The 26947-nt window shown below is 42.6% G+C and overlaps 1 protein-coding gene across 2 annotated transcripts in view; it reads right to left on the reverse strand.

Annotated features, from left to right (window-relative positions):
- Nucleotides 1-388: 388 nt before the first annotated feature.
- Nucleotides 389-26947, reverse strand: part of nab1b (NGFI-A binding protein 1b (EGR1 binding protein 1)) — a 61925-nt gene continuing 35366 nt past the window's right edge. The window contains exons 5-8 of one of the 2 annotated variants that reach the window (XM_060930469.1): nt 22340-22459; nt 16218-16404; nt 7596-7736; nt 389-5998 (exon numbers count right to left, since the gene is read on the reverse strand). In XM_060930469.1, the coding sequence (XP_060786452.1) occupies nt 5910-5998; nt 7596-7736; nt 16218-16404; nt 22340-22459 (537 nt within the window). In that variant the 3' untranslated portion in view covers nt 389-5909. Of the gene's footprint in view, nt 5999-7595; nt 7737-16217; nt 16405-22339; nt 22463-26947 lie in introns of both variants that reach the window. The other variant, XM_060930468.1, reaches the window with a different exon arrangement.

The following is a 26947-nucleotide window of genomic DNA, read 5'->3' on the forward strand; positions in this document are numbered from 1 at the left end:
ACCATATGTGCCAGCCTTCGTGCCCTGTGTGAATCAGTGAGCCTTCGACACCCATGACCCTGTCGCTGGTTCACCGGTTGTCCTTTGGATCCTTGGCCCACTTTTGCTCGGTACAAACCACTGCACACCGGGAACAGCCCACAGGATGGGCCGTGTTGGAAATGTTCAGACCCCGTCATCTCACCATCACTATTTATCAGTCACTCAGATCCTTACACTCGCCCATTATTCACCTCAACTTCAGGAACTGGCTGTTCTCTTTCCTGCTGCTGAATAAACCCCGCCCCCGACAGGTGCCTCTGTAACGAAATACTCAGTGAGATTCACTATGTTAGGTCCTCGAACTGAATTTGTTTCAGGTGAAGAAAGCAGAAGCACAAGAGTCAGATCTCAAAAAATAGAGTTTAATGTTCATGTGCTGTATAACAAATTAAATATATTAGTGTTTACAAAACAAGAGGTGCATGACTACTGCATATCCTAACCATGAATCATGAACTCAGTGACAACAACAACGAGAACAAAGCCTCTACTGGGTTTTTTTTCTTTAAACACACAAAATGTTTCATCCCACAGTCCTGAACGCACACTTTTTTCCCTTTTCTATTCTACGAAGCACGAGCAGAGACGACAGATCACTGTCTCTAAAGGACGGAAAGCAGAAAGGGGGACAACAGTAGGAGTTTAGATATGTTCTGATCTATAGGTAACGGTTTAGCTGCATGTGTATCAGCGGTACTGATAAACTAATCAGATCAAAACGTGTGTGTGTGTGTGTGTGTGTGTGTGTGTGTGTGCGCGCATGTCTTTTTTCTTTTCTTTTTTTTTCCATTTTCATCAAACCATGGTAATGTCTCTAAGAAATCTCACAATCTGAATATACACACATACAATCTCCATGCTGATCACTTTCCATGCATCAGAGGGGAAAAACATCACACACACACACACACACACACACATGAATGAAAGTGAGAAGCTACCAGGCTCAGCTAAGTAAAGTTTCAACGCTGGGCCCGAATGCAAGTGTAAAAAAAATTAAAATATTCACTGATCCTGGATCAGACCTGCTCTCTCAGAAAGAAAAAGGGTACTAACTGTACCATTCCATGTCGAGGTGATGGTACCTTTAAGCGTACACCTTTTGTAGGTCATGTGATGCAGTGCACATTTAAAAACCACATGCCTTTAATTAGCTTTAGATCCACAGTAGGTACACTTCACACAGATCCATGAGAAAGATGAGTACTAACGGTACCACCCCCATTTACAACACATGGTACCATTCAGCACCCTGTTTGTTTGTTTATACACTACCATTACCTCGATCCTTGTGTTAAAAACTAAGGCAAAATGAGTGTAAGCCACCGCAGTGAGATTACAAACAGAGAAATACACAAACGGTACTCAGGTCCAGATCAGGGGCGTCGAAATAAACACATACTTAGGAACTGAGAACACGTAATCAACATCGGTACTCATCCCTACTGACTGTACGCTCTGAACATCACAATAGCTGCATAAGTATTTACCCCCCATTCGTGTTACACATGACATCTGGGACTAAAGCTGTGGTTGCATAAGTATTTGCCCCCATTAGCTATTTTGTTCACTAGCAGTGGATCAAATTGAAATGAATCGATTCCTTGGTGACTCTGATGCTTTTAAAATTTTCCTTCATTCTCTGTGTCGTCATTCGTGATTAATTAACAGTACGACAGGTTTCACACATCGATTGGCGGTGATCGTATCGTAGCAGCTACAGAGGTATCGTTAAATCCCGTATCGTACTGGAACCATGATGGATGGTTACAGCATCAACATGTTATTAGCTTGCTAATCATAAACGATGTATCATTAGCACATTTTGTCAGTAGTTTATTTTTTGCTCTCTTTTGCCCCCTAGTGGAGGAACAGAGCTCCTTCCTTCTCGACCGAATTGCGATTTTAATTTAGCTTTTAAACTTGTTCGAGGATCCTTTGGTGATTCAAGCCGTCATTTCAGGTTGTATTTGACACCCCTGATCGCCATCATTCAAAATGACTGAATTAGGCTTGAGTGCAAAAGTTTGTGCCCCTCATGGTTTTTCAGTGCAGAAACTGTTTAAATATTGTTAGAAAACTTTTTAATAAAGGAACCCTGGTAAAGTATATAAAAAGTGCACCAACTTGTTGCCGGTCATTTTTTCTCCTCAATTGTTTTGTTTTTACATGCTGTAGTATTTTTTTTATTTAAAAGATGATGCAATTTTTCACTTTGATCCAAGATTTGATTTGGATCTGGGGGAAGAAACTGTACCAACCAGAACCTTTCATTGTTGTTTTTGTGCAGGTACCCTTTATCTTTTGTACCTATTTCTTTACATGGATTTAATGCACCTTTAAAACAAGATTTAAGATGCATAACTTTGATATAATTTGTGACAGTGGTGTATGACTGAGGGTCCGACGGCAAAGAACGAGGAACGGGACAATTCAGGACTTTTTTTTCCCCAGAGTGCAGAACGAACAAAAAACAGAAAATTAGCAATTAAATGTCAAATCTGAGCGGAGTTTCCTAAAAACACCACAAAGGCCACAGATTCAATGATGGAGCGAGAATTGCACTGAACTCTCTCTCTCATTATGATTTTATCTTTATTCTGATCTACAGAAAGCCAATTTGAATTCGAAAAACATTTACATCTCTCATATATTCCAGATTTTTTTATATATTCATATATAATTACAAATTTGACTGGATATCATTTTGCTTTTTTTTTTTTAAGAAAAGTTGTGTGAAACCCAACACACGAGGGTGCACAAACTTTGCACTCAACCATCCCTATATTCTCTGAGCCACGTACTAAATAAACACAAACAAAGATTTTAAAATGGCACTTAAATGAAGAAAATTTTGCATAATCATATAAAAATAAAGAGTACAGATCACCTTTTCACTCTGAGCTTTAAAAAAACAGCTGGACATGAGGATCAGTCGGTTATTCTCACAGAGGTATTCATTAAACACACACACACACACACACACACGCGACTGTGGGAAACCTGATCGTTTGTGGGAAACGTACAGCACGAGCTGGAAAGGATGGGACGGAAAAAAATGGTGGAAAAGATGAAAGTTGTATAAAAAAATGCATTTTAAAGTCCAACACTAGTGCAGATCAGTTACATTAGAACACCAGCTGAATCTAAGACTATCTCTAACACTATTACACCACACACTGTACAGTAAACACACACACACACACACACACCTTGTTTTATTAACAACAGCTAGTCAGTATTGCTCTACTATTTACTACACACTTGGTATTTTACGCTTTACACGAGATCACACACACACACACACACACACACACACACACACACACACACAAATGTTCACTGCTGAATCCATTCGACTCTTCACCTTTTCAGCTCTCAGGCTTTAGAACGTGTTAAACACTGAACAAGCTGCAGGTCTATTTCACCACCTGCAATCAAGTGTGTGTGTGTGTGTCTGTGTGTGTGTGTGTGTGTTTGAGAGAGAGAGAGACAGACACTGGGATTTCTTACCTCCTGTTCTCATGTGTGTTATTATTAATGTTATTATTAATGTTATGATTTGTTCCAGACTGATTTTGGTTCCATTTCCCACAATATGAATGAACTGATCTTTACTCCGCCCTGAGTGAGATACGACCTTTACACTGACTGTGATGGTGTAAACGTGGCCTCCTGCGTCCACACTCGCAAGCGATGAAGTGACAGGCGATTGTTTGTTTTTCTATAGAAACTAGGAATAATGACATGAAATGAATCCAAACAATTCCTCGGAGCAATCGTAATTTAACCTCACGAGAGAGCTGAGATAGTGAAAACCTCACGAGAGAGCGGAGATAATGAAAACCTCACGAGAGAGCGGAGATAGTGAAAACCTCACGAGAGAGCGGAGATAGTGAAAACCTCACGAGAGAGCGGAGATGGTGAAAACCTCACGAGAGAGCGGAGATGGTGAAAACCTCACGAGAGAGCTGAGATGGTGAAAACCTCACGAGAGAGCTGAGATGGTGAAAACCTCACGAGAGAGCTGAGATAGTGAAAACCTCACGAGAGAGCGGAGATGGTGAAAACCTCACGAGAGAGCGGAGATGGTGAAAACCTCACGAGAGAGCTGAGATGGTGAAAACCTCACGAGAGAGCGGAGATAGTGAAAACCTCACGAGAGAGCGGAGATGGTGAAAACCTCACGAGAGAGCGGAGATAGTGAAAACCTCACGAGAGAGCGGAGATAGTGAAAACCTCACGAGAGAGCGGAGATAGTGAAAACCTCACGAGAGAGCGGAGATAGTGAAAACCTCACGAGAGAGCGGAGATAGTGAAAACCTCACGAGAGAGCGGAGATAGTGAAAACCTCACGAGAGAGCGGAGATAGTGAAAACCTCACGAGAGAGCTGAGATAGTGAAAACCTCACGAGAGAGCTGAGATAGTGAAAACCTCACGAGAGAGCGGAGATAGTGAAAACCTCACGAGGGAGCGGAGATAGTGAAAACCTCACGAGAGAGCTGAGATAGTGAAAACCTCACGAGACAGCGGAGATAGTGAAAACCTCACGAGAGAGCTGAGATAGTGAAAACCTCATGAGACAGCGGAGATAGTGAAAACCTCACGAGAGAGCTGAGATAGTGATAATAAAGGCTGTCGGATTTGAGTCTGATCTTGAGACGTTTTCTGAATGGACTTGGTTTTGTCTCAGATTTGGAAACTGATCTGGCTGTAAATGGTCTTGGTCCCGAACGAGAGTTTATTAAAATCTTTTCTTTTTGTGTACACAAAGTAATTCAGTCTTTTAGAACACCACAGGTCCAGTACATGACCGAAGATAAACTAGTGAACGGTTTGGTCTTGAAACGGATTTTACTCGATCCTGACTCGGTCTCAATAAACTCATTTATCTTGACATGTAATTAGCAGTTAATCAGCAAATGAATGCTAATCAAGTGAGGGACAGTAACAGGCGATCGTTTGTTTTCTATATTCGTATGTGACACGGAGCCACACATACGCAAACCAGGTACGTTTTTGATGTGACAGAAAGGCATAATGCATCACCCTACTTCCTGTCATATACAAGGAAAACATGAGCACAGTTAATTAGCATGAAGCCAAGAATAATGTTTTTCGTTTTCACACTAATTCGTATCATACACAGATTAATCTATGTTTAAGTCGTTAGCCTTACAAAGCTACAGGTAGCTACTCCTGTTTCTCATCAGAACATCGGGCAGGCCACACCCACAAGTGAGCCTATAACCTCGTGCGTGTGAACATTTGGTTCATTAATGTGGTTTTTCTTCATCTCATGATCTTCATATCTAACAGCGAGCTCGATACGCGCCTCTACCTGAGAGTCAACACGCTCCTCTTTTATACCAGCCGTAAACAAATGATGTTTGTGCTTCTCTTTGATGTCTGGAACCGTCAGCTTGTAAAACGACATGCATTCACACACACACACACACACACACACACACACACACACACACACACACACACACGACACAAACTATATTTAAATAACATCTTAAACATTTTCCACATATCAACAAATGTATGTACAACCAGCGGACGGTACGGTCCACACCGAGAGAGAGAGAGAGAGAGAGAGAGAGAGGGAGGAGGCGGGGTTTTTGCGTGTACAGTCAGTGACAACACAAACTTCTACTAATCTATTCAGGGAAGGAAATAAGGGCTCTAGGTGCTTTGGCCAAAAAATAAAAACTGAAACTGAGAAGTGAATGAAATCTGAGGCAGCGTTGGTTATTAAGGCTCTACTGTAGTTGTGCTCCTTTAGTATTCACGGACGGACGACAGTTCATCATGGAGTCAAAATAAAACAAGTAAAAACAGGACGGGAGGGCGTGGCCTGCTATCTGGAGTCCTCAGGTTCACATTTGATGGTCTTCTTCTCGGAGAGGTTGAGAGCGCAGGGACTCGCCTCGCCTCCACTGCCGTTCTCTGTAAAAAACCCAAGCAGGGTTCAGTAAACATCACTGCGTGTGTGTGTGTGAGAGTGTGTGTGTGTGTGAGAGAGTGTGTGTGTGTGTGTGTGTGTGAGATCAGTGAAAGATCCCAAAATCCTCTCAGAGGAGTAAAACCCCGGAGTGTTGAGTCAGAGTGTGAATTAAAGCAAATACTAAACTCAGGTGAAGCTCCGCCCACTGACTGGACGAAGAGAAAACGTTCTGATAAAAGATCACAGAGAAATTAAAGAGAAAACGCAAACAACAAGCGTAATAATAACTGTACTGTAAAACAGAGAGAGGACGCGAAAGCAGTGCACAGACGCTAACTGAGGAAGAACATGCTAACTAGCAATGAATGCTAATCTAAGTGAGTGAATGCTAATCTAAGTGAGTGAATGCTAATCCAATGAGTGAATGCTAATCCAATGAGTGAATGCTAATCTAAGTGAGTGAATGCTAATCCAATGAGTAAATGCTAATCTAAGTGAGTGAATGCTAATCCAGTGAGTGAATGCTAATCCAATGAGCGAATGCTAATCCAATGAGCGAATGCTAATCCAATGAGTGAATGCTAATCCAATGAGTGAATGCTAATCCAAGTGAGTGAATGCTAATCCAAGTGAGTGAATGCTAATCCAAGTGAGTGAATGCTAATCCAATGAGTGAATGCTAATCTAATTGAGTGAATGCTAATCCAATGAGTGAATGCTAATCCAATGAGTGAATGCTAATCCAAGTGAGTGAATGCTAATCTAAGTGAGTGAATGCTAATCTAAGTGAGTGAATGCTAATCCAATGAGTGAATGCTAATCCAATGAGTGAATGCTAATCTAAGTGAGTGAATGCTAATCCAGCGGGTGAATGCTAATCCAGCAGGTGAATGCTAATCTAGTGAGCGAATGCTAATCTAGTGAGCGAATGCTAATCTAGTGAGTGAATGCTAATCTAGTAAATGAATGCTAATTTAGTGAATGAATGCTAATCTCCTGAGTGAATGCTAATCTAGTGAGTGAAAGATAAGTATTAAGTGAAAGCTTACCATCTTTGACTAAATTATCTAAGCTAAGCTCGCAAGAGAACTATAGTCAGTGAGGGAAAATGTCCTAGCAAGTGAAAGCTAATCCAATGAGCGAAAGCTTACTGGCTTTGATTAAACTAGCTAGGCAAAGCTAATGTAGCAAGAGAAGTGTAATGAGTGAGGGAAAGCTGAGTCCTGAGTGAATGTGTCTGAGCTAACGAGGGTAAAGTAATGAACACACGCGAACCTCGAAAGAGACCGTCAGTCCCTGAAAGCTAAACTACTGACAGAGCGCTAATCTGTCTCAGTTACTGAATAACTCTATAATGGAGTAGTTCCTGGAGTGACAGGAAGGTGGCACCATAGACAGATGGCTGTCACTCAAACAAGCTTATTATAATATTAAGCCACACCCACATAGTATTAAACTTGTGTTAGTTTTTTTTATCATTCGGAACTTTTAAGATGTTAAATACACTACAGAATTTTTTTCCCTAACATTTAAGACTGCACTTGTATGTGTTTTAGTTTCTCCACACACACACACACACACACACACACACACACACACCTGTGGTGGCTGCTGCCTTGCTTTCCACGCTGGCCTGGTGATGTCGCTTCAGCTCACTGGCCAGCTGTTTTCCAAGAGGTGTGTCTCCGTCGGAAGCTCCGCCTCTTTGTCCTGTCACTCGTAGATTCAGTGGCTTCTCACCTACACCCCCCCCCCACACACACACACACCCACACAAACACCATTATAAATGTGATGTTACACACTCCCCACCCTGAACTGCATCACTATGAACACAACAACATCCACCTAGCAACAACAACAACATCAACAATGATGATGACGATTGCAATGGCAAAATCCATCAAACATGAAAGACGTGAGCTGCTGATCTCTCTCACACACAGCAGGTATGAGAAGTCCAGGTGTGTGTTTAGAGCTGATATGAGGCAGACGTTACACCATTAAGAGCTGCATAAAAGCTCGATATTAAAGCATTTACAAAAACATCCTAGTGGATTCGAGTCGGTGGCGTGCGAGTGTTCCTGAGAACTGTCATGAAATATCATGAAACAATAACTCACGGTTTAATCATGAATACATTTCTGAAAACACACCTTTCCCCATCTCTGTGTATTCTGATTTTACAGCTGCTGATATCACACCTGTCCCGAGTCACACATTTTAACAGATTATATTTCTGTATTCAGAATTTTTATTTAATTATCTTTTACGGTCACATTCATGCTACTTTTTTCTTTACAGTAGTGTAAAAGTGCACGTGCATGGATGTTTCTGACGAGGAGCTCTGGGTTAGAGCTTCTGCTAAATGCTGGAAACGGAAATGAAATTGAAACATGATCAATTCTAGATCTGTTTTTGAATCCTCGAGCACACGGAAACATCTTTGGTTTGTCCATTTGGGGGAGGGGAACTCTTAAAGGGTCTATGCTGAACCCTAAAGCAAAGGGTTCCATGTAGAACCAAGAAATCTTCAGCAGTAAAAGAGGCCACACTTCTTTTACAGAATGTTTATAGAATGGATTTAAAATACTTAAAAGGAGGTAGCTTCTGGGTTCTCCGGTTTCCCCCCACTGTCCATCAACACACCAGTAGGTGGACTGTATTTTCTAAATTGCCCCGAGGTGCGTGTGTGTGTGTGTGTATACGTACTCGTACTTGCTACATATTGAGGATTAGAAGATGTTATTTATTTTTTACCAACAGGTTTTGGACATTTGTGGGAAATGAGGACATTTTGTTTGGTCCTCACTTCTTCTGGGGCTGTTTGAGGTTTAAGAGTCAGTTCTAGGGTTCAGGTTAGAATGAGGTTTAGGTTAAGGTTAGGGTAAGGGGTGGGGTTTGAGTAAGGGGTGGGGTTTGAGTAAGGATGGTGATGGTTAAGGTTCAGGTAAGGGGCTCAGGAATGTATTATATCAGTGAGAGTCCCCACAATGACACAAGTACAAGAGTGAGTGTGAGTGTGTGTTGCTTTCTCCTTCTCACCCCACCCTTTCCATTCCTCTCCCTTATCTCTCACTTCCTCTCTCTCTCTCTCTCTCTCTCTCCGCTCTCTGCACATCTCACACGCCCACTCACAGTGCATGCTGGGATATGAGGAGGCAGGGGGCGGTGATGAAGGAGAGATTCGGTGGAATGGGTTGGAGAAGCTGTCTGTTCACAGCAGGAAACTCCTTTAACAACCATCATGAAGATCACACACACACACGAACACAAACACTAACACTGACCACAAACACACACATCTTTACACACACTGAAGCCAAACAGCGTATTCCGTAGCGCAGGCTACTTCATAAAAAATTGTTCATGTTAATATTTGGAACATGCATTACTGTATATCCATGGCTTTCCTGTGAGAGACTGTGGGGTTGCCGTGACACCCGCCTCTCCCTGATGCTGGTCTTTGGTTTCCGGTTTATCCAAGCAGCTGAGGCTGAGGGAGCCGAATGTAGCCGAGCGGAGCTAGCTATGACAACCATGTTTTAGTCAGAGGATAACGTCTTTTTAAATTATGTCTTTTTCTGGTTCGGCGTGTGCCGTCATCAGGTGCACAAACAACACACGAAAGCTTAAAGATTTTATGAATGGAATCTGTTGTGAGCATAAACGGACTGGCAGGGCGTGTTGTCCAGCACCATACACTGTGATTCCTGTCATTCAGTAACCGCTGCATTTAGGACCTGGATCAACTTTAATTCTGTGTCACTGTTGTTAGATATTGTACATTATTCAACATTACACTACATCGCAGTCATTTAGCTGATATTTTTATTCAAAGCGACTAACAATAAGTGCCTTTAGCCGAGAGAGTCCGAGAGCGAACAGTGCTGAAGCACGAGTGTCAAACAAATAACCTACAAATACCATCCAGTATCTGGAGCGATCGGGGAGTTAAGGAGTTGAAGAAGCTTCAACAAATACATCGACAAGGAATTATTCAAGTACGGTTTGTTTATTGTTTCCAAAGTTTGACAGTATCTGCATTAAAACGGTGAGCCTGTGCTTCTCTCCTAGCTTTTGCTTCTTGAGCCGAGACAGATGCACATTGAGCCTGTATGGTATTCAGCAGATGCTTTTGTCCAAAGCGACTTACAATATATAAACACTCCATTATTATTAAACCAATCCAATAATCCACTCGCTCTACTCTGACAGAGCCGACCTTCCAGATGAGAGCTGCTGCATGACTGCAGGATTTATTCCCTTTTTTCGCTCTGGCTCGGCTCAACCTCAGCCTTTAAACAAACAAACTCGCTCTCGCTCTCTTTTACACATAACTTTGCCAATGTTATTACTGTGCAGATAACTGTACGCCTCCATGCTTTTGTAGTTCCTCAGCTCATCGCCATCAGCGCCCTCACTAAGAATAAAATAAGTGACAATGTCAACATACAGGCGACACGGTGGTGTAGTGGTTAGCGCTGTCGCCTCACAGCAAGAAGGTCTGGGTTCGAGCCCCGTGGCCGGCGAGGGCCTTTCTGTGTGGAGTTTGCATGTTCTCCCCGTGTCCGCGTGGGTTTCCTCCGGGTGCTCCGGTTTCCCCCACAGTCCAAAGACATGCAGGTTAGGTTAACTGGTGACTCTAAATTGAGCGTAGGTGTGAATGTGAGTGTGAATGGTTGTCTGTGTCTATGTGTCAGCCCTGTGATGACCTGGCGACTTGTCCAGGGTGAACCCCGCCTTTCGCCCGTAGTCAGCTGGGATAGGATCCAGCTCGCCTGCGACCCTGTAGAACAGGATAAAGCGGCTACGGATAATGGATGGATGGATGGATGGATGGATGTCAACATAGCTGATGTCGGGCCACAACTTCATGTCGTCTATCCGTTCTGTGAGGGGAGACGGATGGGGCACTTTGATCATATTATCCTCAGAGCACGTCAGAAAATCAGACCTGTGTAACCATCTTTTAGCCAACCTACATAGCAGTTAGCATTAGCTACAAACATCACCACAGTGGAGCGGAAGAAAGATCCCTGCTTCCGCTATGACACAGCTGTACACTGCAAAAAATGATATCTTAGCAAGTGAAAATATCTTGAATATAGTTGAAACGATCTAACATTTCCTCTTAGAAGAATACAAAACACCAATTCTGAGCTTATTAAACTTAGTTCTAGATTGCAACCAACTTATTCTAAGATGTCTTATCAAGTAAAAATATCTGTCCATGCAGCAAGATCAGTTCACTGGTATTAAGTCATTTTCTCCTCAAATTCAGTTTTCAATTTTTTGCAGTGTCAGTCATGGGAAAGGTCAGAGTTCAGGAAAGTTGTGGATACACGTGAGGCCAAAAGTTTTCACACAGCAACATAACAGATGTCTATTCAGCCTCAGGGTTTCACAGCTCCACACATCACGTTACTGTACGCTTCTTTTAGTGAGTCAGTTACAGCGTCGATTTTACTCATATCAGAGGTCATTTTAAATCACTCGATCAGAGACAGATTTATTTCAGCTTTAATTCACATCAGAATTCCAGTGGATTAAAAGATTACACACACAAACTAAACTGTCTCTTTAAACAGTTTGGAAGATTCCAGAAATTGACTTAATGACTATTAGAAGCTTCTGATTGGCCAAGGGTCAGGATGAGGAGTTAATTGGGTGTGCACCTGCGGCTGTGTTACAGGGCCTGCCTTTAGAGTCAGTGCCTTTTGCCTTGGTTTCATGGGAAAGTCCAAGAAACTCAGTCAAGACCTCAGTCCCAAAACCTGTGGACCAGTACAAGTCCAGTTTCTCTTTAGGAGAAGATCCAAACAAGTGAAGGTACGAGAAGCATCAGGACAAAGAACTGTATGCAAATATAAAATCCTTCAACCACACAGACACTGCATCATTCAGGAAAGAAACACAGTCTATCAGGGATGAACAAAGCTTGAGGCATCAGGTACCAAAGCGAGTCCTACATCACCACGGTCTGAAAAACTGTTGAGAAAGAAAGAAAGAAGCTGCTACTCCAAAAAAGCCCGACTGAAGTTTGCAGCCGTCTGGAGGAGTGTTCTCTGGTCAGACGAAACAAAAACTGAACTGTTTTGCTATAATGATCTGCACTGTGCATGCAGGGACAAGGATGAGGCTTTTAATTCCAACTGTGAAACACGGGTGTGGCAGCATCATGTGCTGTGGTGGTGTTTTGTTGGAAAAGTAAATGGTGCACTTCAGGAAATACACTCCCCGGCCACTTTAATAGGAATGTGTTGTTGGTTCTAAGATCCCTGTTCTTGGCTGCAGGAGTGGAACCCAGTGTGTTCTTCTGTTCTGCTGTTGCATGCTGAGATGCTTTTCTGCTCACCACGGTTGTAAAGAGTGATTATATGAGTTACTATATCCTTCCTGGCAAAAAAGCTCGACCCAACCTGTCCATTTCCCTCTGACCCTCTCTTATCAACAAGGCGTTTGTTTCCACCCACAGAACTGTCGCTCACTCACTCAGTGTTTTTTGTTTTCCGCACCATTCTGTGTAAACTCTAGAGACTGTTGTGTGTGAAAACCCCAGGAGATCAGCAGCTTCTGAAATACTCAAACCAGTCCATCTGGATCAAACCAACACCCAGACCACAGTGAGAGAAAGTCACACTGTCAGATCACAATGTTTCCCGTTCTGATGTTTGAACATTGTGAACATTAACTGAAGCTCCTGATTTGTATCTGTGGGATTTGATGCATCGTGCTGCTGTCGAGGGATCGGCTGATTACAGAACTGCAGAGAACAGCAGGGGGATGTAGGGGTGTTCCTAATAAAGTGGCCAGTGAGGATAGATGACATCATGAGGAAGAAGGATTATCTCAAAATACTGAAGCAACACCTGAAGACATCAGACAGAAAGTTAAAACATGGTCACAGCTGGATCTTCAGCAAGACACTGATCCTAAACAAGCCCCCAAAGATCTAATAAAATGGCTGAAAGACAACAAAGTGAAAGCACTGGAGCACAAAGTCCGGAGCTGAAGATCATAGAACTTTAGTAGACTGAACTGGAAAAGTGTGACCCTCAAACCAGTTCTCTCAGGAGGAATGAGAGAAAATTCCAGCAAAGTATCATGAGAAGCTTGTGGAAGGCTACAAGAGTTTCATTCAAGCTCAAACCATTAAAATTCTACAGCAACAAATACTAATAAAGTGTAAGTGCACTCCTGACACACACAAAACCTGATACAGTCAACAAAAGCCGGAATAAATCTGTCTCGAGTATGATTTTTAAAATAATATCTCACGAGAATGAAGTCAAAAGCTTCAGTGAATATTTTAAAATCTCGGTGGTTTTTCAGATGTTTTGAGGCTCTACGTGCTGTAATTACAGATGAGAGTGAGCTTTGAGATTAGAAGTGGAACACAAACGCGTTCACTTTTCCTCAGCACAAACCCCCCCAACATCATCATCATCATCATCATCACCATCCTCCTCCTCTACCTGACTCCCACCCGTCCGCCTCCACGCACAGCTGCCAGATGAGACTCTCAGAAATGAAAGAGAAAAACCGAGAGAGAGCAAAAAAAGTGAGGTGCAGGTGATGCAAGCTGCCAAACCATCAACACCACCACCGACAACAAGGACGATGCAACAACAGCTCCTTAACACATCGCCTCTCTGGTGGGCGTTCCATCAATCCTGACAGGTTCCTCCAACGCGCTCGCACTTTCCACTGACCCTCACTTTCACTTCCTTCATTTCTAGGAAATATGGGAGGAATAAAAACTCTGTTCCTTGTATTAAAAAAGCTACACTGATGAGCAATAATGGGAATTCTTGCACTTTTCAGTGAGTCAGATCGTTTGACTCAGTAAGAGTTGATTCCCAAATGAATCACTGCCATTTTGTCCTAAACTGGGGAATGTTTGCAATTTTTTCTGCGTATTTTCTTTCTAATTTTAGTCTTGGCCAATTCACACCCAGCTCTGCCTGATCACATGACCCACCAACTGTGAGGGTGAAAGCGAACACGTGAAGATATTTTTCATAACATACTTGGAGGAAAACGTTATCAGAGCTCACAGATGTCCATGATTGGCCAGATGATGAGATTCGAATGTGTGATCTCCTGATGATGGTGTCTGCTGTACCTAGTTTTAAATAGTGTTGTAGAACTCAAGAATGGTCTCAAGACCACTTTTTAAAGGTCTCGGTCTCATCTCGGAATCGACAGCATTTTTACTCGGTCTTCTCAGACGTAGAAGACTCGGGATTTTACTTCAAGACCAGCCGAGACCACAGCTGTGGGGATTTCAGTAAACTCCCTGTGTACAGTCTGATTTAACTGTTATCATCATTACTGTGATTCAGTGTAAAAATTCCTGCTTCAAATGCAACCAATAATGTGAATCATTGCAAATTTGAAACCCCTTCACACCCACTGGTCTGGTCCTAGTCTTGTCTCGGTCTCGCCCTGCCTTGATCTTGGTCTTGACTTGATCTCAACCCCTCAAAGTCTTGGTCCTGATACACTCTGGTCTCGGTCATGACTTGGTCTTGGTTTAGATGGTTTTGACTACAACACTAGCTGCACCAGTCAGGATCCACTACGATATGAGTCACGAGTCAAGATGAGAATCAAGAACCAGTTCCAGTTGAGAACCGGTTCCAAATAGTCCAATCTATCAGAATCGTACGCCTCTAAACTTATCAATACCTGTTTATCGATACTGGTGTGTTTTTCTGACAGCTGTGCCTGAAAGATTCATGCATCATGATGCCAAAGTGGGAAGTTATCTGTCCTTTAGAGTAAAAAAGTAAGAACAGAAAAAAGTAAAAGTACTGAGTTATTTTAGTTATACAAGTATTAATCTGGGTGGCACGGTGGTGTAGTGGTTAGTGCTGTCGCCTCACAGCAAGAAGGTCCGGGTTCGAGCCCCGTGGCCGGCGAGGGCCTTTCTGTGTGGAGTTTGCATGTTCTCCCCGTGTCCGCGTGGGTTTCCTCCGGGTGCTCCGGTTTCCCCCACAGTCCAAAGACATGCAGGTTAGGTTAACTGGTGACTCTAAATTGAGCGTAGGTGTGAATGTGAGTGTGAATGGTTGTCTGTGTCTATGTGTCAGCCCTGTGATGACCTGGCGACTTGTCCAGGGTGAACCCCGCCTTTCGCCCGTAGTCAGCTGGGATAGGATCCAGCTCGCCTGCGACCCTGTAGAGCAGGATAAAGCGGCTACAGATAATGAGATGAGATGAGATGAGATGAGAAGTATTAATCTGTTGATCAGTTTCTAGAGACCTCTCTGACTGTCTGGAGACCAAAACAAGACGGTACGTGTCTCCTGTGTGTGTGTGTGTGTGTGTGTGTGTGTGTGAGAACATCTTCACTCCCTTAACCAGCACCTCCCTGCATGAAGGGCGTGGCACGTCTGTCTACAACACAGGGCAGGAATGAATCATGAAATTTCAAATAAATTTGCTTCTTATTCAAGTAGGCTATGCAAACAAAGCTCTAAAAATATGTTCAGAGTTAAGTATTCGCAAAATATAAGGAAATAAATTTATCTAGAAGATGAAATGGTGAAAACCAGCTGCAGGATGCATTTGAGAAAGAAGAGGGACTGTCAGAAGTAAAGAGCTTCATCTCTGTATTTATCGATAGCGGTGTGTTTATGTGAGCAGGAATGTGTGTGACTGGATGCCGCAGTAAACAGACAGCTCGCTTTCTCAGCCAATGAAAAGGTGTCCTGGCTGTATTGAGACATTTCAGCCAATCAGGTTTGTTTTCTTCTTCTTTCAGTTGAAATGCTGCAGAACGTAATGGAGGGAAAGAAGGAAATGGAGTGGAGTAAGTGTATAAAATCTGCAAAAATCCACTATGCAAAAGGATTCACACACGCAAGCTGGTTCTCAACGTTCATCAAAAACAGTCAGATCAGTGACCATCGCTGCTGATTAGCATAGCGTCGTATCACAGTCAAACAGAAGTCAAGGTGCGATTCGCACTCAAACTAACCACCACGACCACACATACAGTACAAGATCAATATTGTACTGTATATAACAGCGCTGGCGAGATGCATTTTCAGGTTTTGAGGTAACAGCAAAAAAGTGACAGCTGGCTAGCTCCACCCACTTGAGAACCATCCAGAAGAAAATGGAAACAACAACAACAAGTAAGATCTGACATTTGTATGAAAATTGAATAACAAGATGAAGAAGAGGTGTGTGTGTGTGTGTGGGACTGACCGTGCTGCTCGACGTGTTTTTCGGCACTGCTCTGCACCCCATTAGCATTAGCATTAGCATTGTGTGAGTCGGGGTGGTGTTTGATGGCTCCTGGAGGCACGCGCCACTCCAGAGCCTGCAGTCTGTCCTGCGCCGCTGCATCATGCAAAATCTCCATCTGCTTCGCCAACAGACGCTCCATCTGAACCTGTAACACACACACACTTGGTGTCACAAACGGGATGCTCTATTGTAATACAGCACAAAATACATCGAAAACAGTAAGATGCCTAAATAACTTCCAGAATTTTCTTCCTGATCACATTCTGTCTCTCTCTCTCTCTCTCTGACACACACAAACACAATCAAGCATATTTATTCTGTAAAATGAGTTAAATAAATTAAAAAAAAATTGTATTCTGAATATTTATCCGCTCACATTTAGCTAATAAACTGTAGTCAACTTATTTAGGTTGCTGAGTTGTGTATATACATTGTGTATTTTTATCTATCTCTCTATCTCTCTATCTATCTATCACACACACTATTAAAAAGGTCAACACTTTCCTCCTGATTAAACCTGAAAGCAGGCGTGTGTTCAGCCGGGACTAATAATTAATTAATTAATCCACACGCGTCACTGATCGTAAACAGTGAGCCACGTGGAACGTTCCAGAAACAGGAATGTTGATCTGGAGCACATGGCGAATTCCTGAAACAGGACCCTGAGGGAACTGAGCTCCCGGATGTGTGATGTTTGATTCACACAGCAGACTGACTAAACAGATTTAAAATTTTTAATGTATTAATTTATTTATCTCACATACACCGCCGTTCTCCAAGTGATTAAAGGTGAAGTTCAGCTGAAACAATGAGATACAGATTTGATCTTTTACTGCAGATGTAGATGAGCAGAAACACTGCTTTATGTTGTAATATTCTTTTTTCATGTTAGGGCCGGGCGATACGAGGATTTAATATCAATATCATGATATACTGTGTCATGATACTCTTTTCAAAGATATCATGAATGTGTTTTTCAATTATTATTACATTTAAAAAAAACATTTTCAAATAATTACACCCTGACTTAGCTGATTAGAGTACAAAGTTAAATTAGTTTGACTTTTTGGTTTTAAATATTGCAAATATTAAAAGTATGTGTAATAAATATAAATATCAGTTTTTAATATACTGTTGTGGAAGATAAATAAAGTATCCAACAGTTTTTTGTTACTTATACTGTGGTATGATTTATTTTCTTTTTTTTGCCATATTGCCCCACCCCTAATCTAATCTAATCTAATCTAATCTAATCTAATCTAATCTAATCTAATCTAATCTAATCTAATCTAATCTAATCTAATCTAATCTAATGTTGTTAACAGCTCAGGGACGTCGATAGCCATCAGTTTAACCAAAACCATCACCAGCAAAAGCACAGCCTCAATCGGCTCAGTAAAGGAGTTACTGAAATAAATATTTAAAATGATTGATTGGTAAACTAACTTGTAAAGCATGTGTTCTGTAATCCAGTAATTAAACGTGAAGGTGGCGTACCGGGTTAGAACACGAGAGGAAAAAAAAAAAAGAGAGAAAAATGTTGAATTCATGAAAGAGGAATGAAAAAGAAAATAATAATGAAAAGGAAAGTGCAGTGAAAATGTTTGAGCAACGCTACATGTGGTTTTCTGAAAACAGGTGGGAAATGAAGAGGGATATTCAGGTGGGTGGGATTCAGGGATCCTGATACTCATCCCGAACTCTTGTAATAAATATAAAAAACACTCATGAAAATCACTCCAGTACCAACTACAGGGTGACACACGAGTGGGTTTACACTCCTGACCCGTCCCCATCCCGGAGGATCGACTCTCTCCTCCCCCACTCCGATCCCATTCCCATGTGTTCAGAACACACCTCATTCACATTATAAAGAAACACTGGACGATTGTTATCATGTGTCACATCTCAGTCATGTGACCAATAATGAAATTGACTCCCATTCCGTCAGAACCGAACCCCAGCCTCTAGTTCCAACATCCGATACCCGGTGAGAGTACGTGACGTAATCCCAGAGCATGCTGCTGCCCGAATGATCATACAACACGGAATCCTGAAATATTCAACGATGAACAAAAACAATCAAAACAAAACAGGCTGCAAACTACTCCAGGGGGAAAAAAAATATCTATCTATCTATCTATCTATCTATCTATCTATCTATCTATCTATCTATCTATCTATCTATCTATCTAGTGTGTGTGTGTGTGTGTGTGTGTGTGTGTGTGTGTGTGTGTGTGTGAGAGAGTGTGAGAGAAAGAGCGAGAGCGTGTATGAGAGAGAGTGAGTGTGCGAGAGAGTGTGTGTGTGAGAGAGTGTGAGAGTGAGAGTGTATGTGAGAGAGCGTGAGAGAGTGTGAGAGTGAGAGAGCGTGAGAGAGTGTGAGAGAGAGTGAGAGTGTATGTGAGAGAGCGTGAGAGTGAGTGAGAGTGTGAGAGAGAGAGTGTGAGAGTGAGAGTGTATGTGAGAGAGAGAGTGTGAGTGTGTGTGAGAGAGTGTGTGTGAGAGTGTGAGAGAGAGAGTGAGAGTGTGTGAGAGAGAGAGTGAGAGTGTGTGAGAGAGAGAGTTTGAGAGTGAGTGTGAGAGAGTGTGAGAGCGTGTGTGAGAGAGAGAGTGTGTGAGAAAGAGAGTGTGTGAGAGAGACAGTGTGTGAGAGAGTGAGAGAGACAGTGTGAGAGAGTGAGAGTGTGAGAGAGAGAGAGTTTGAGAGTGTGAGAGAGAGCGTGTGAGACAGCGTGTGTGTGAGAGAGTGTGAGAGAGAGAGAGTGTGAGAGTGAGAGTGTGTGAGAGAGAGTGAGAGTGTGTGTGAGAGTGAGAGAGAGTGAGTGAGAGTGTGAGAGAGAGTGAGTGTGAGAGTGTGTGAGAGAGAGAGTGAGAGTGTGTGAGAGAGTGTGAGAGTGAGTGAGAGTGTGAGAGAGTGTGAGAGTGAGTGAGAGAGAGCATGTGAGAGTGAGAGTGTATGAGAGAGTGTGTGAGAGAGTGAGAGTGTGTGTGAGAGAGACAGTGTGTGAGAGAATGAGAGAGAGTGTGTGTGAGAGTGAGAGTGTGTGTGAGAGAGAGAGTGTGTGAGAGAGTGTGAGAGAGTGTGAGAGAGTGAGAGTGTGTGAGAGAATGAGAGTGAGAGAGAGTGTGTGAGAGAGTGAGAGTGTGAGAGAGAGAGAGAGTGTGAGAGAGTGTGAGAGAGGGAGAGTGTGAGAGAGGGAGAGAGACTATGTGAGAGAGAGAGTGTGAGAGTGAGAGTGTGTGTGAGAGTGAAAAAGAGTGAGAGAGAGTGTGAGAGAGAGTGTGAGAGTGAGAGTGTGAGAGTGAGAGTGTGTGTGAGAGAGAGTGTGTGAGAGTGAGAGTGTGTGAGAGAGTGAGAGAGATAGTGAGAGTGTGTGTGAGAGTGAAAAAGAGTGTGAGAGAGTGAGAGTGTGTGTGAGAGAGTGTGAGAGAGTGAGAGTGTGAGAGAGAGAGTGTGAGAGAGAGTGTGTGTGAGTGTGAGAGAGTGTGTGTGAGAGAGACAGTGTGAGAGAGAGTGTGAGAGAGAGAGTGAGAGTGTGTGAGAGAGAGAGTTTGAGAGTGAGTGTGAGAGAGCGTGTGAGTGTGTGTGAGAGAGTGTGTGAGAGAGTTTGAGAGTGAGTGTGCGAGAGTGAGAGCATGTGTGAGAGTGAGAGTGTGTGAGAGAGTGAGAGTGTGTGAGAGAGTTTGAGAGTGAGTGTGCGAGAGTGAGAGCATGTGTGAGAGTGAGAGTGTGTGAGAGAGTGAGAGTGTGTGAGAGAGAGTGTGTGAGAGAGAGAGTTTGAGAGTGTGAGAGAGAGCGTGTGAGTGTGTGTGAGAGAGAGAGTGTGTGAGAGAGGGAGAGAGACTGTGTGAGAGAGACTGTGTGAGAGAGAGTGTGAGAGTGAGAGAGAGTGTGTGTGAGAGAGTGAAAGAGAGTGAGAGTGTGAGAGTGTGTGTGTGAGTGTGAGAGAGTGAGAGTGTGTGTGAGTGTGAGAGTGAGAGTGTGTGAGAGAGTTTGAGAGTGAGTGTGAGAGTGTGTGTGAGAGAGAGTGAGAGTGTGTGAGAGAGAGTGAGAGAGTGTGAAAGAGTGTGTGAGAGTGTGAGAGACAGTGAGAGAGTGAGTGAGAGAAAGTGTGTGAGAGTGTGAGAGTGTGTGTGAGAGAGTATGAGAGCATGTGAGAGAGAGTGTGTGAGAGAGAGAGTGTGTGAGAGAGTGAGTTTGAGAGTGAGTGTGAGAGAGTGAGAGCGTGTGTGAGAGTGAGTGTGAGAGAGTGTGAGAGAGTGAGAGTGTGTGAGAGAGACAGTGTGTGAGTGAGAGTGTGAGAGAGTGTGTGAGAGTGAGAGAGTGTGAGAGTGTGTGAGAGAGAGTTTGAGTGTGAGAGAGAGCATGTGAGTGTGAGAGAGTGAGATCATGTGTGAGAGTGAGTGTGTGAGTGTGTGTGAGAGAGTGAGAGAGAGTGTGTGAGAGAGTGAGTGTGTGTGAGAGAGGGAGAGAGACTGTGTGAGAGAGAGAGTGAGAGTGTGTGTGTGTGAGAGTGAAAAAGAGTGTGAGAGAGTGAGAGTGTGAGTGTGTGTGAGAGTGTGAGAGAGTGAGTGTGTGAGAGAGAGTGTGAGTGTGAGAGTGTGTGAGAGAGAGTGTGAGAGAGTGTGTGTGAGAGTGTGAGTGAGAGAGTGAGAGTGTGTGTGAGAGAGACAGTGTGAGAGAGTGAGAGTGTGAGAGAGAGTGTGTGTGAGAGAGAGTTTGAGAGTGAGTGTGAGAGAGTTTGAGAGTGAGTGTGAGAGAGTGAGAGTGTGTGAGAGAGTGAGAGTGTGTGAGAGAGTGAGAGTGTGTGAGAGAGTGTGTGAGAGAGAGAGTTTGAGAGTGTGAGAGAGAGCGTGTGAGTGTGTGTGAGAGTGAGAGTGTGTGAGAGAGAGTGAGAGTGTGTGAGAGAGGGAGAGAGACTGTGTGAGAGAGAGTGTGAGAGTGAGAGAGAGTGTGAGAGAGAGTGAGAGTGTGAGAGAGAGTGAGTGTGTGAGTGTGAGAGAGTGAGAGTGTGTGTGAGTGTGAGAGAGTGTGAGAGAGTGAGAGTGTGTGAGAGAGTGAGAGTGTGTGAGAGAGTGAGAGTGTGTGAGAGAGTGAGAGTGTGTGAGAGAGTGTGAGAGAGAGTGAGAGAGAGAGAGAGAGAGTTTGAGAGTGAGTGTGAGAGTGTGTGAGAGAGAGTGAGTGTGTGAGAGTGTGTGAGAGAGAGTGAGAGAGTGTGAAAGAGTGTGAGAGAGTGTGAGAGAGTGTGAGAGACAGTGAGAGAGAAAGAGAGTGAGAGTGAGTGAGAGAAAGTGTGTGAGTGTGAGTGAGAGAGTGTGAGAGCATGTGAGAGAGTGTGTGAGAGAGAGTGTGTGAGAGAGTGAGTTTGAGAGTGAGTGTGAGAGAGTGAGAGCGTGTGTGAGAGTGAGAGAGTGTGAGTGAGAGTGTGTGAGAGAGACAGTGTGTGAGTGAGAGTGTGAGAGAGTGTGTGAGAGTGAGAGAGTGTGAGAGAGAGAGTTTGAGTGTGAGAGAGAGCATGTGAGTGTGTGTGAGTGTGTGAGAATGAGAGTGTGTGAGAGAGTGTGTGAGAGAGAGTGAGAGTGTGTGAGAGAGGGAGAGAGACTGTGTGAGAGAGAGTGTGAGTGAGAGAGTGAAAGAGAGTGAGAGAGAGAGTGTGTGAGAGAGTGAGAGTGTGTGAGAGAGTGTGAGAGTGTGTGAGAGAGTGTGAGAGTGTGTGAGAGAGTGTGAGAGTGTGTGAGAGTGAGAGAGTGTGAGAGTGTGTGAGAGTGAGAGAGTGTGAGAGTGAGAGAGCAGTTCAGTTTGGAATGTGCACTTCAGCAGACTCTACAGTCCATGTACAGTGTATTTAGTCTCTGATGCTGGTGTCTGTGCTCGTGTCCTTTACTGACGCTGTTTATATTAAACACTATAAACCTCCGCACGAGGACTTCAGATTAGATCAGATTAGATTAGATAGAACTTTATTGATCCCTTTGGGAGGGTTCCCTCAGGGAAATTAATGCAGTGCTACACGACGAGCATCAACACAACAGAGCTAAATAAAATACAGCCAAATAAAGACAAAACAAACACACACCTGGATGTTTCGAGTGAGTGTTTCCTCTCCCTTGGACCGAGCCTGAGCCAGCTGCTCCCTCAGACTCTCCTGACGCATGTGGATCGCCTGTAGCGCCTCCTGCAGGTCGAAGAAGCCTTCCTGCTGGGAGAACAACACAAACACGGGGACCTGAATTAACCTGGATTTTTAAAATAATGGTGTAATCCTTAATGTCGTGAGTGTTTGCTGTGCAGAGCTGGAAGGAGTCTCCAGTGTCACAGCTGTAATGTCTTCAGGACAGAGATTACACTTCATTTACAGGAAAGTGTAGGTGTTTGGGAGAGAGATAAAGGAGAGAGACTGCTGGAGGAACAGGAATGAGCGTTTATAGCTGCCATAACGATACAATATTAAACCTAACTATAAACGGATAAAAAAGTATAACGTTATTCAATAAAGAGAAATTGTCAGAGGAATAAAGCCCTCACTGTGAGGTGTGCGGTTACAGGAAACTCACCCCATTGATTACTTTCCTTTAAAACATGACAGAGTTAGTACATTAAATTTCTGCTTATTATTATTAATTATGATGTAAGTTGTGAGCGATTTTCTTTTGTGAAAGTAAAAGTTAGACTGTATGTGAGGTGTTAATGCTCAGGATGATGAAAAATTCTCTCTCTCACACACACACACACACACACACACACACACACACACACACACACACACACGTACGTGTTAAACCTCTTTAAGGTGGTGTGATTCTGTTAAGGAGGTTTTCATGACGACATTTATTGCTCAGTCCAAATGACTCCTGAGGTGAGGCTCCACTTGTCTGATGTTGACACTGGGGTTACCATGACTACCGAACACAAAGTTTTGTGCATGTGTGTGTGTGTGTGTGTGTGTGTGTGTGTGTGTGTGTGTGAGGTAAAGACACTGGGTTTCTCTCTCGCTCATAGCTGTAGTAGTGATGCAGGCTCAGGGTGTTGGTGACGCAGTGATGTCGTCACTGAGACACGCCTCTGCGTTTTGGCTTTTACTGAGATTCCCAAAAAAGAGAAACATTCTGAGGGCTTTTTCTTTCACGCCTCAGTACTGAGACGCTGCACTCATACTTGCGGTGGTGAACCCCACCTGGGCACTGAGGGCTTCACCAGCTGGGCTTTCAGTAAACTCTCTGAAACGACCCCATCACCACCCTCACTGGGAGTTTACACACTGCACCTCACGACACACGGGTTAAAGTCACGTTCAGGACGAGTCACTGTTAGAACACCTCGAGGGGAGGGAATCTGTTCACAGCCACCTTACACACTCATTCACTGTTCTGTTTTTTTATGGAACGAATAAACAAGTGAATAAATATTGCGAATTAATCAGAAGATTAACAGGAGGAAAAAATATTTATCTATTTATATTAAATATGTATTTATTTATACTTTGAAATACAAAGAATGAATACATAACTGAACACACATTTATCTATTTATAAATCAAAAGTTACTTATTTATTTTATTATACTTTTTAAATAGAGATAATGAAAAAAATATTATGAATCAATAAGAATATGAACATGAGTAAATAAAGGAAAAAATATGTATCTATTTATATGAAATATATATGTATTTATTTTTTTAACTTATACTTTTAAATAGAAACAATGAATAAATAAATGAACACATTTATCTATTTATATTTGTTTGTTCATGAAGCAAAAAGTTATTTATTTTTTTCGATTGATTTATTTATACTTATGTACAAGTAATGAAAAAATATGAATTAATATAAATATGAACATGAGTAAATAAAGGAATAAATATTTGTCTATTTATATGAACTATTTATTTATTTGTAAATTGGATTTTTTTTTACTTTTAAGTGACTTCTTTGTTTTTAAACCATCAATTTATCAGAAAATGATCCGCTCACAATTAAACCTCACACACACACACACACACACACACACACACACACACACACACACACACACACTCTCTCTCCAAATAAAGGAAATAAATCTAAAAAGGACAGAATTTACACCCCACTGTATTTTATATATTTATTTATTCTAAATTATTTCTTTTTTATATGTTTATTTATTACTCAAACATTAAATAACAGTTCAATTTCACTGGAGTGTTTATTAAAGTGTTTATTAAAGCTTTCAGGATGTTTTAAAGCGTGTCCATGATTACATTTAACGCAAACACGTTTTTTTTACTTAAAATGTCATAAACGTCAGAAAAGAACTTTTAAATAAATAGACAGATTCGATAGATATTTAATTAATATGTAAAATTATGTCCCAGGTATTATTGTGTATGTCATGTCTCTTTTGAACATTTTACAGCTGAACAGATTTGAAGCTTTATTTCTCTGTTAACACACAGAGCTCTGTGCAAAAGTTTGTGCACCCCAGGGACAATGAAGCACACACTGTTACTCAGTGCGCTGTTTCACAGACACTTCGTTACTCACGAATAAAGCTTCAATCTGATCATTTTTCTTCTTCTTATCACCTCGTGTGTCGTCCCTCCACCTTTATAATGTCATCCAGCTGCTTTTTAAATTCACTGAACAGATTCTTTTTCCTTTCACTCCTGACATTCTTGTATTTCCATCTTGATGGAGAAACGTCTTGATCAGATAATGTTCCTCTGGACTGTGCGTTAGGTTTCGCACTCTGCTCTATCGCAGGACGTGGACGCGTTTGTTGTTTTTTTTTTGTAAATAATGTTTAGAGATCAGTCGTTAAATCTCGCCATGCCTGTGTGTTTCACAGCGTGAACTCATTTCAGAGCAGAGGGCGGGTGTGTGTGTGTGTGTGTGTGTGACATCACAGCACGTATTTTACACTTCTGTCATCACACACTGACACAGCCTGCGCTGGATTTCACAGCACAGTTCATTCTGACATTTAATCACAGTTTAATTCAAAATAAAAAAAAATGTAATGGGCTTTCCAGGGTTGGGCCACTCCTTCAGATTACACCAGCAAAATCTCCCACTAACTAACAGAGCGTGACAACACACAGACCCCTGAGTACGCAACAAAGGGGTGTGTGTGTGTATGAGAAAGAGTAAAGTACATGTACAATCAAGTTCAGCTCTTTCTTTCTTTCTTTCTTTCTTTCTTTCTCTCCTTTTTTGTGACTCTCTGTGCACATGCCTGGGTGTGGGTGATTCCAACTGGCCCACATAATGATGTCACATCTGTCTCAAGAAGCGAGGGGTAGGCGAGTGAAACGAGCTCGTTTGGACCTTGCTTTTGTGTGTGTGTGTGGGCGAGCAGCTCATTCTCACTGGTGTGGATGGGTGTGTGTGTGGGTGGGTAGCGTTGAGGCCAGACAAGGACAGGAGGGTGTGTGTGTGTGTGTGTGTGTGTGTGTGTGTGTGTGTGTGTGTGTGTGAGAGTGAGAGAGAGAGAGAGAACAACCATATGAATCTAGAGCTCTAAAACCAAAATAAAATGAGCCTGGGGAATCCGTGTCAGGTGCAGCTCAGAGTCGGGGCTGTCTCAAGTTCACTCTGACGTCAGGTGATGACGAGGAAGATGAGTAAAATATGTAGATGAGAAGAAACCGCGCTTCAACCCTTACCAGATTCTTTCAAAGACAAAAAAATGCAAACACACAAAGAAAAAAAAGAATGAATGAAATGAAACGCTTGCACAGGCCTGTCAGCATGACGCAAGGGGACGGTTGCGTAATTACCCAGCGATCTCAGCGGGATTACCGAGGACATTTCTCTAAAGCACAGGGTTCTCACACATCTCTTCTCTAAAAATGGATTTTAAAAATAAATTAAAAAAAACCCTCTCCACAGTTCCTCTCAGTATTTTGCAAACAAACCAGTAAAAACAGAAAGATATCCGTGCTGTAGAAACTGTACACAACGATAACATCATCACTGTTTAATAATAACTTATCAAATTATCATCCGAGTTTACATTATAAATATAAATAAGTTTCCTAGCAGTGGCTTTCCATCATTCAGTGTAAAACATGATGAGAAAACTGAAGACGTGAGTTTTATGGAGAATCAGGACCTTAAAGGAAGCCACAAGAAACTCAACGTGTTTTAATAAAGAGTGAGATGGAGTAGAATATAATAACCTGCACCGAGAATTACTCTGCGATCACTTCAGTACTCACTAATCTCCGCCTACAAAAACTGGAGATAGAATTATACTGGAAAGTAGGAGTTTAACAATGCACCAAATTCAAATTCAGTACAAAAAGATACGTTATGACACGATACGACATGGTGATCCGATATATACCGAGAGGATATTACAGAGTGGTGTGAAGATCTGAAGTTTATCTTCGAGTGGTAAATGTTTATATCACAAATGACTGAAGTGTCTCATCTCATCTCATTATCTGTAGCCGTTTTATCCTGTTCTACAGGGTCGCAGGCGAGCTGGATCCTATCCCAGCTGACTACAGGCGAAAGGCGGGGTTCACCCTGGACAAGTCGCCAGGTCATCACAGGGCTGACACATAGACACAGACAACCATTCACACTCACATTCACACCTACGCTCAATTTAGAGTCACCAGTTAACCTAACCTGCATGTCTTTGGACTGTGGGGGAAACCGGAGCACCCGGAGGAAACCCACGCGGACACGGGGACAACATG

This window comes from Neoarius graeffei, chromosome 9 (assembly GCF_027579695.1).
Source record: "Neoarius graeffei isolate fNeoGra1 chromosome 9, fNeoGra1.pri, whole genome shotgun sequence".
Taxonomy (NCBI): domain Eukaryota; kingdom Metazoa; phylum Chordata; class Actinopteri; order Siluriformes; family Ariidae; genus Neoarius; species Neoarius graeffei.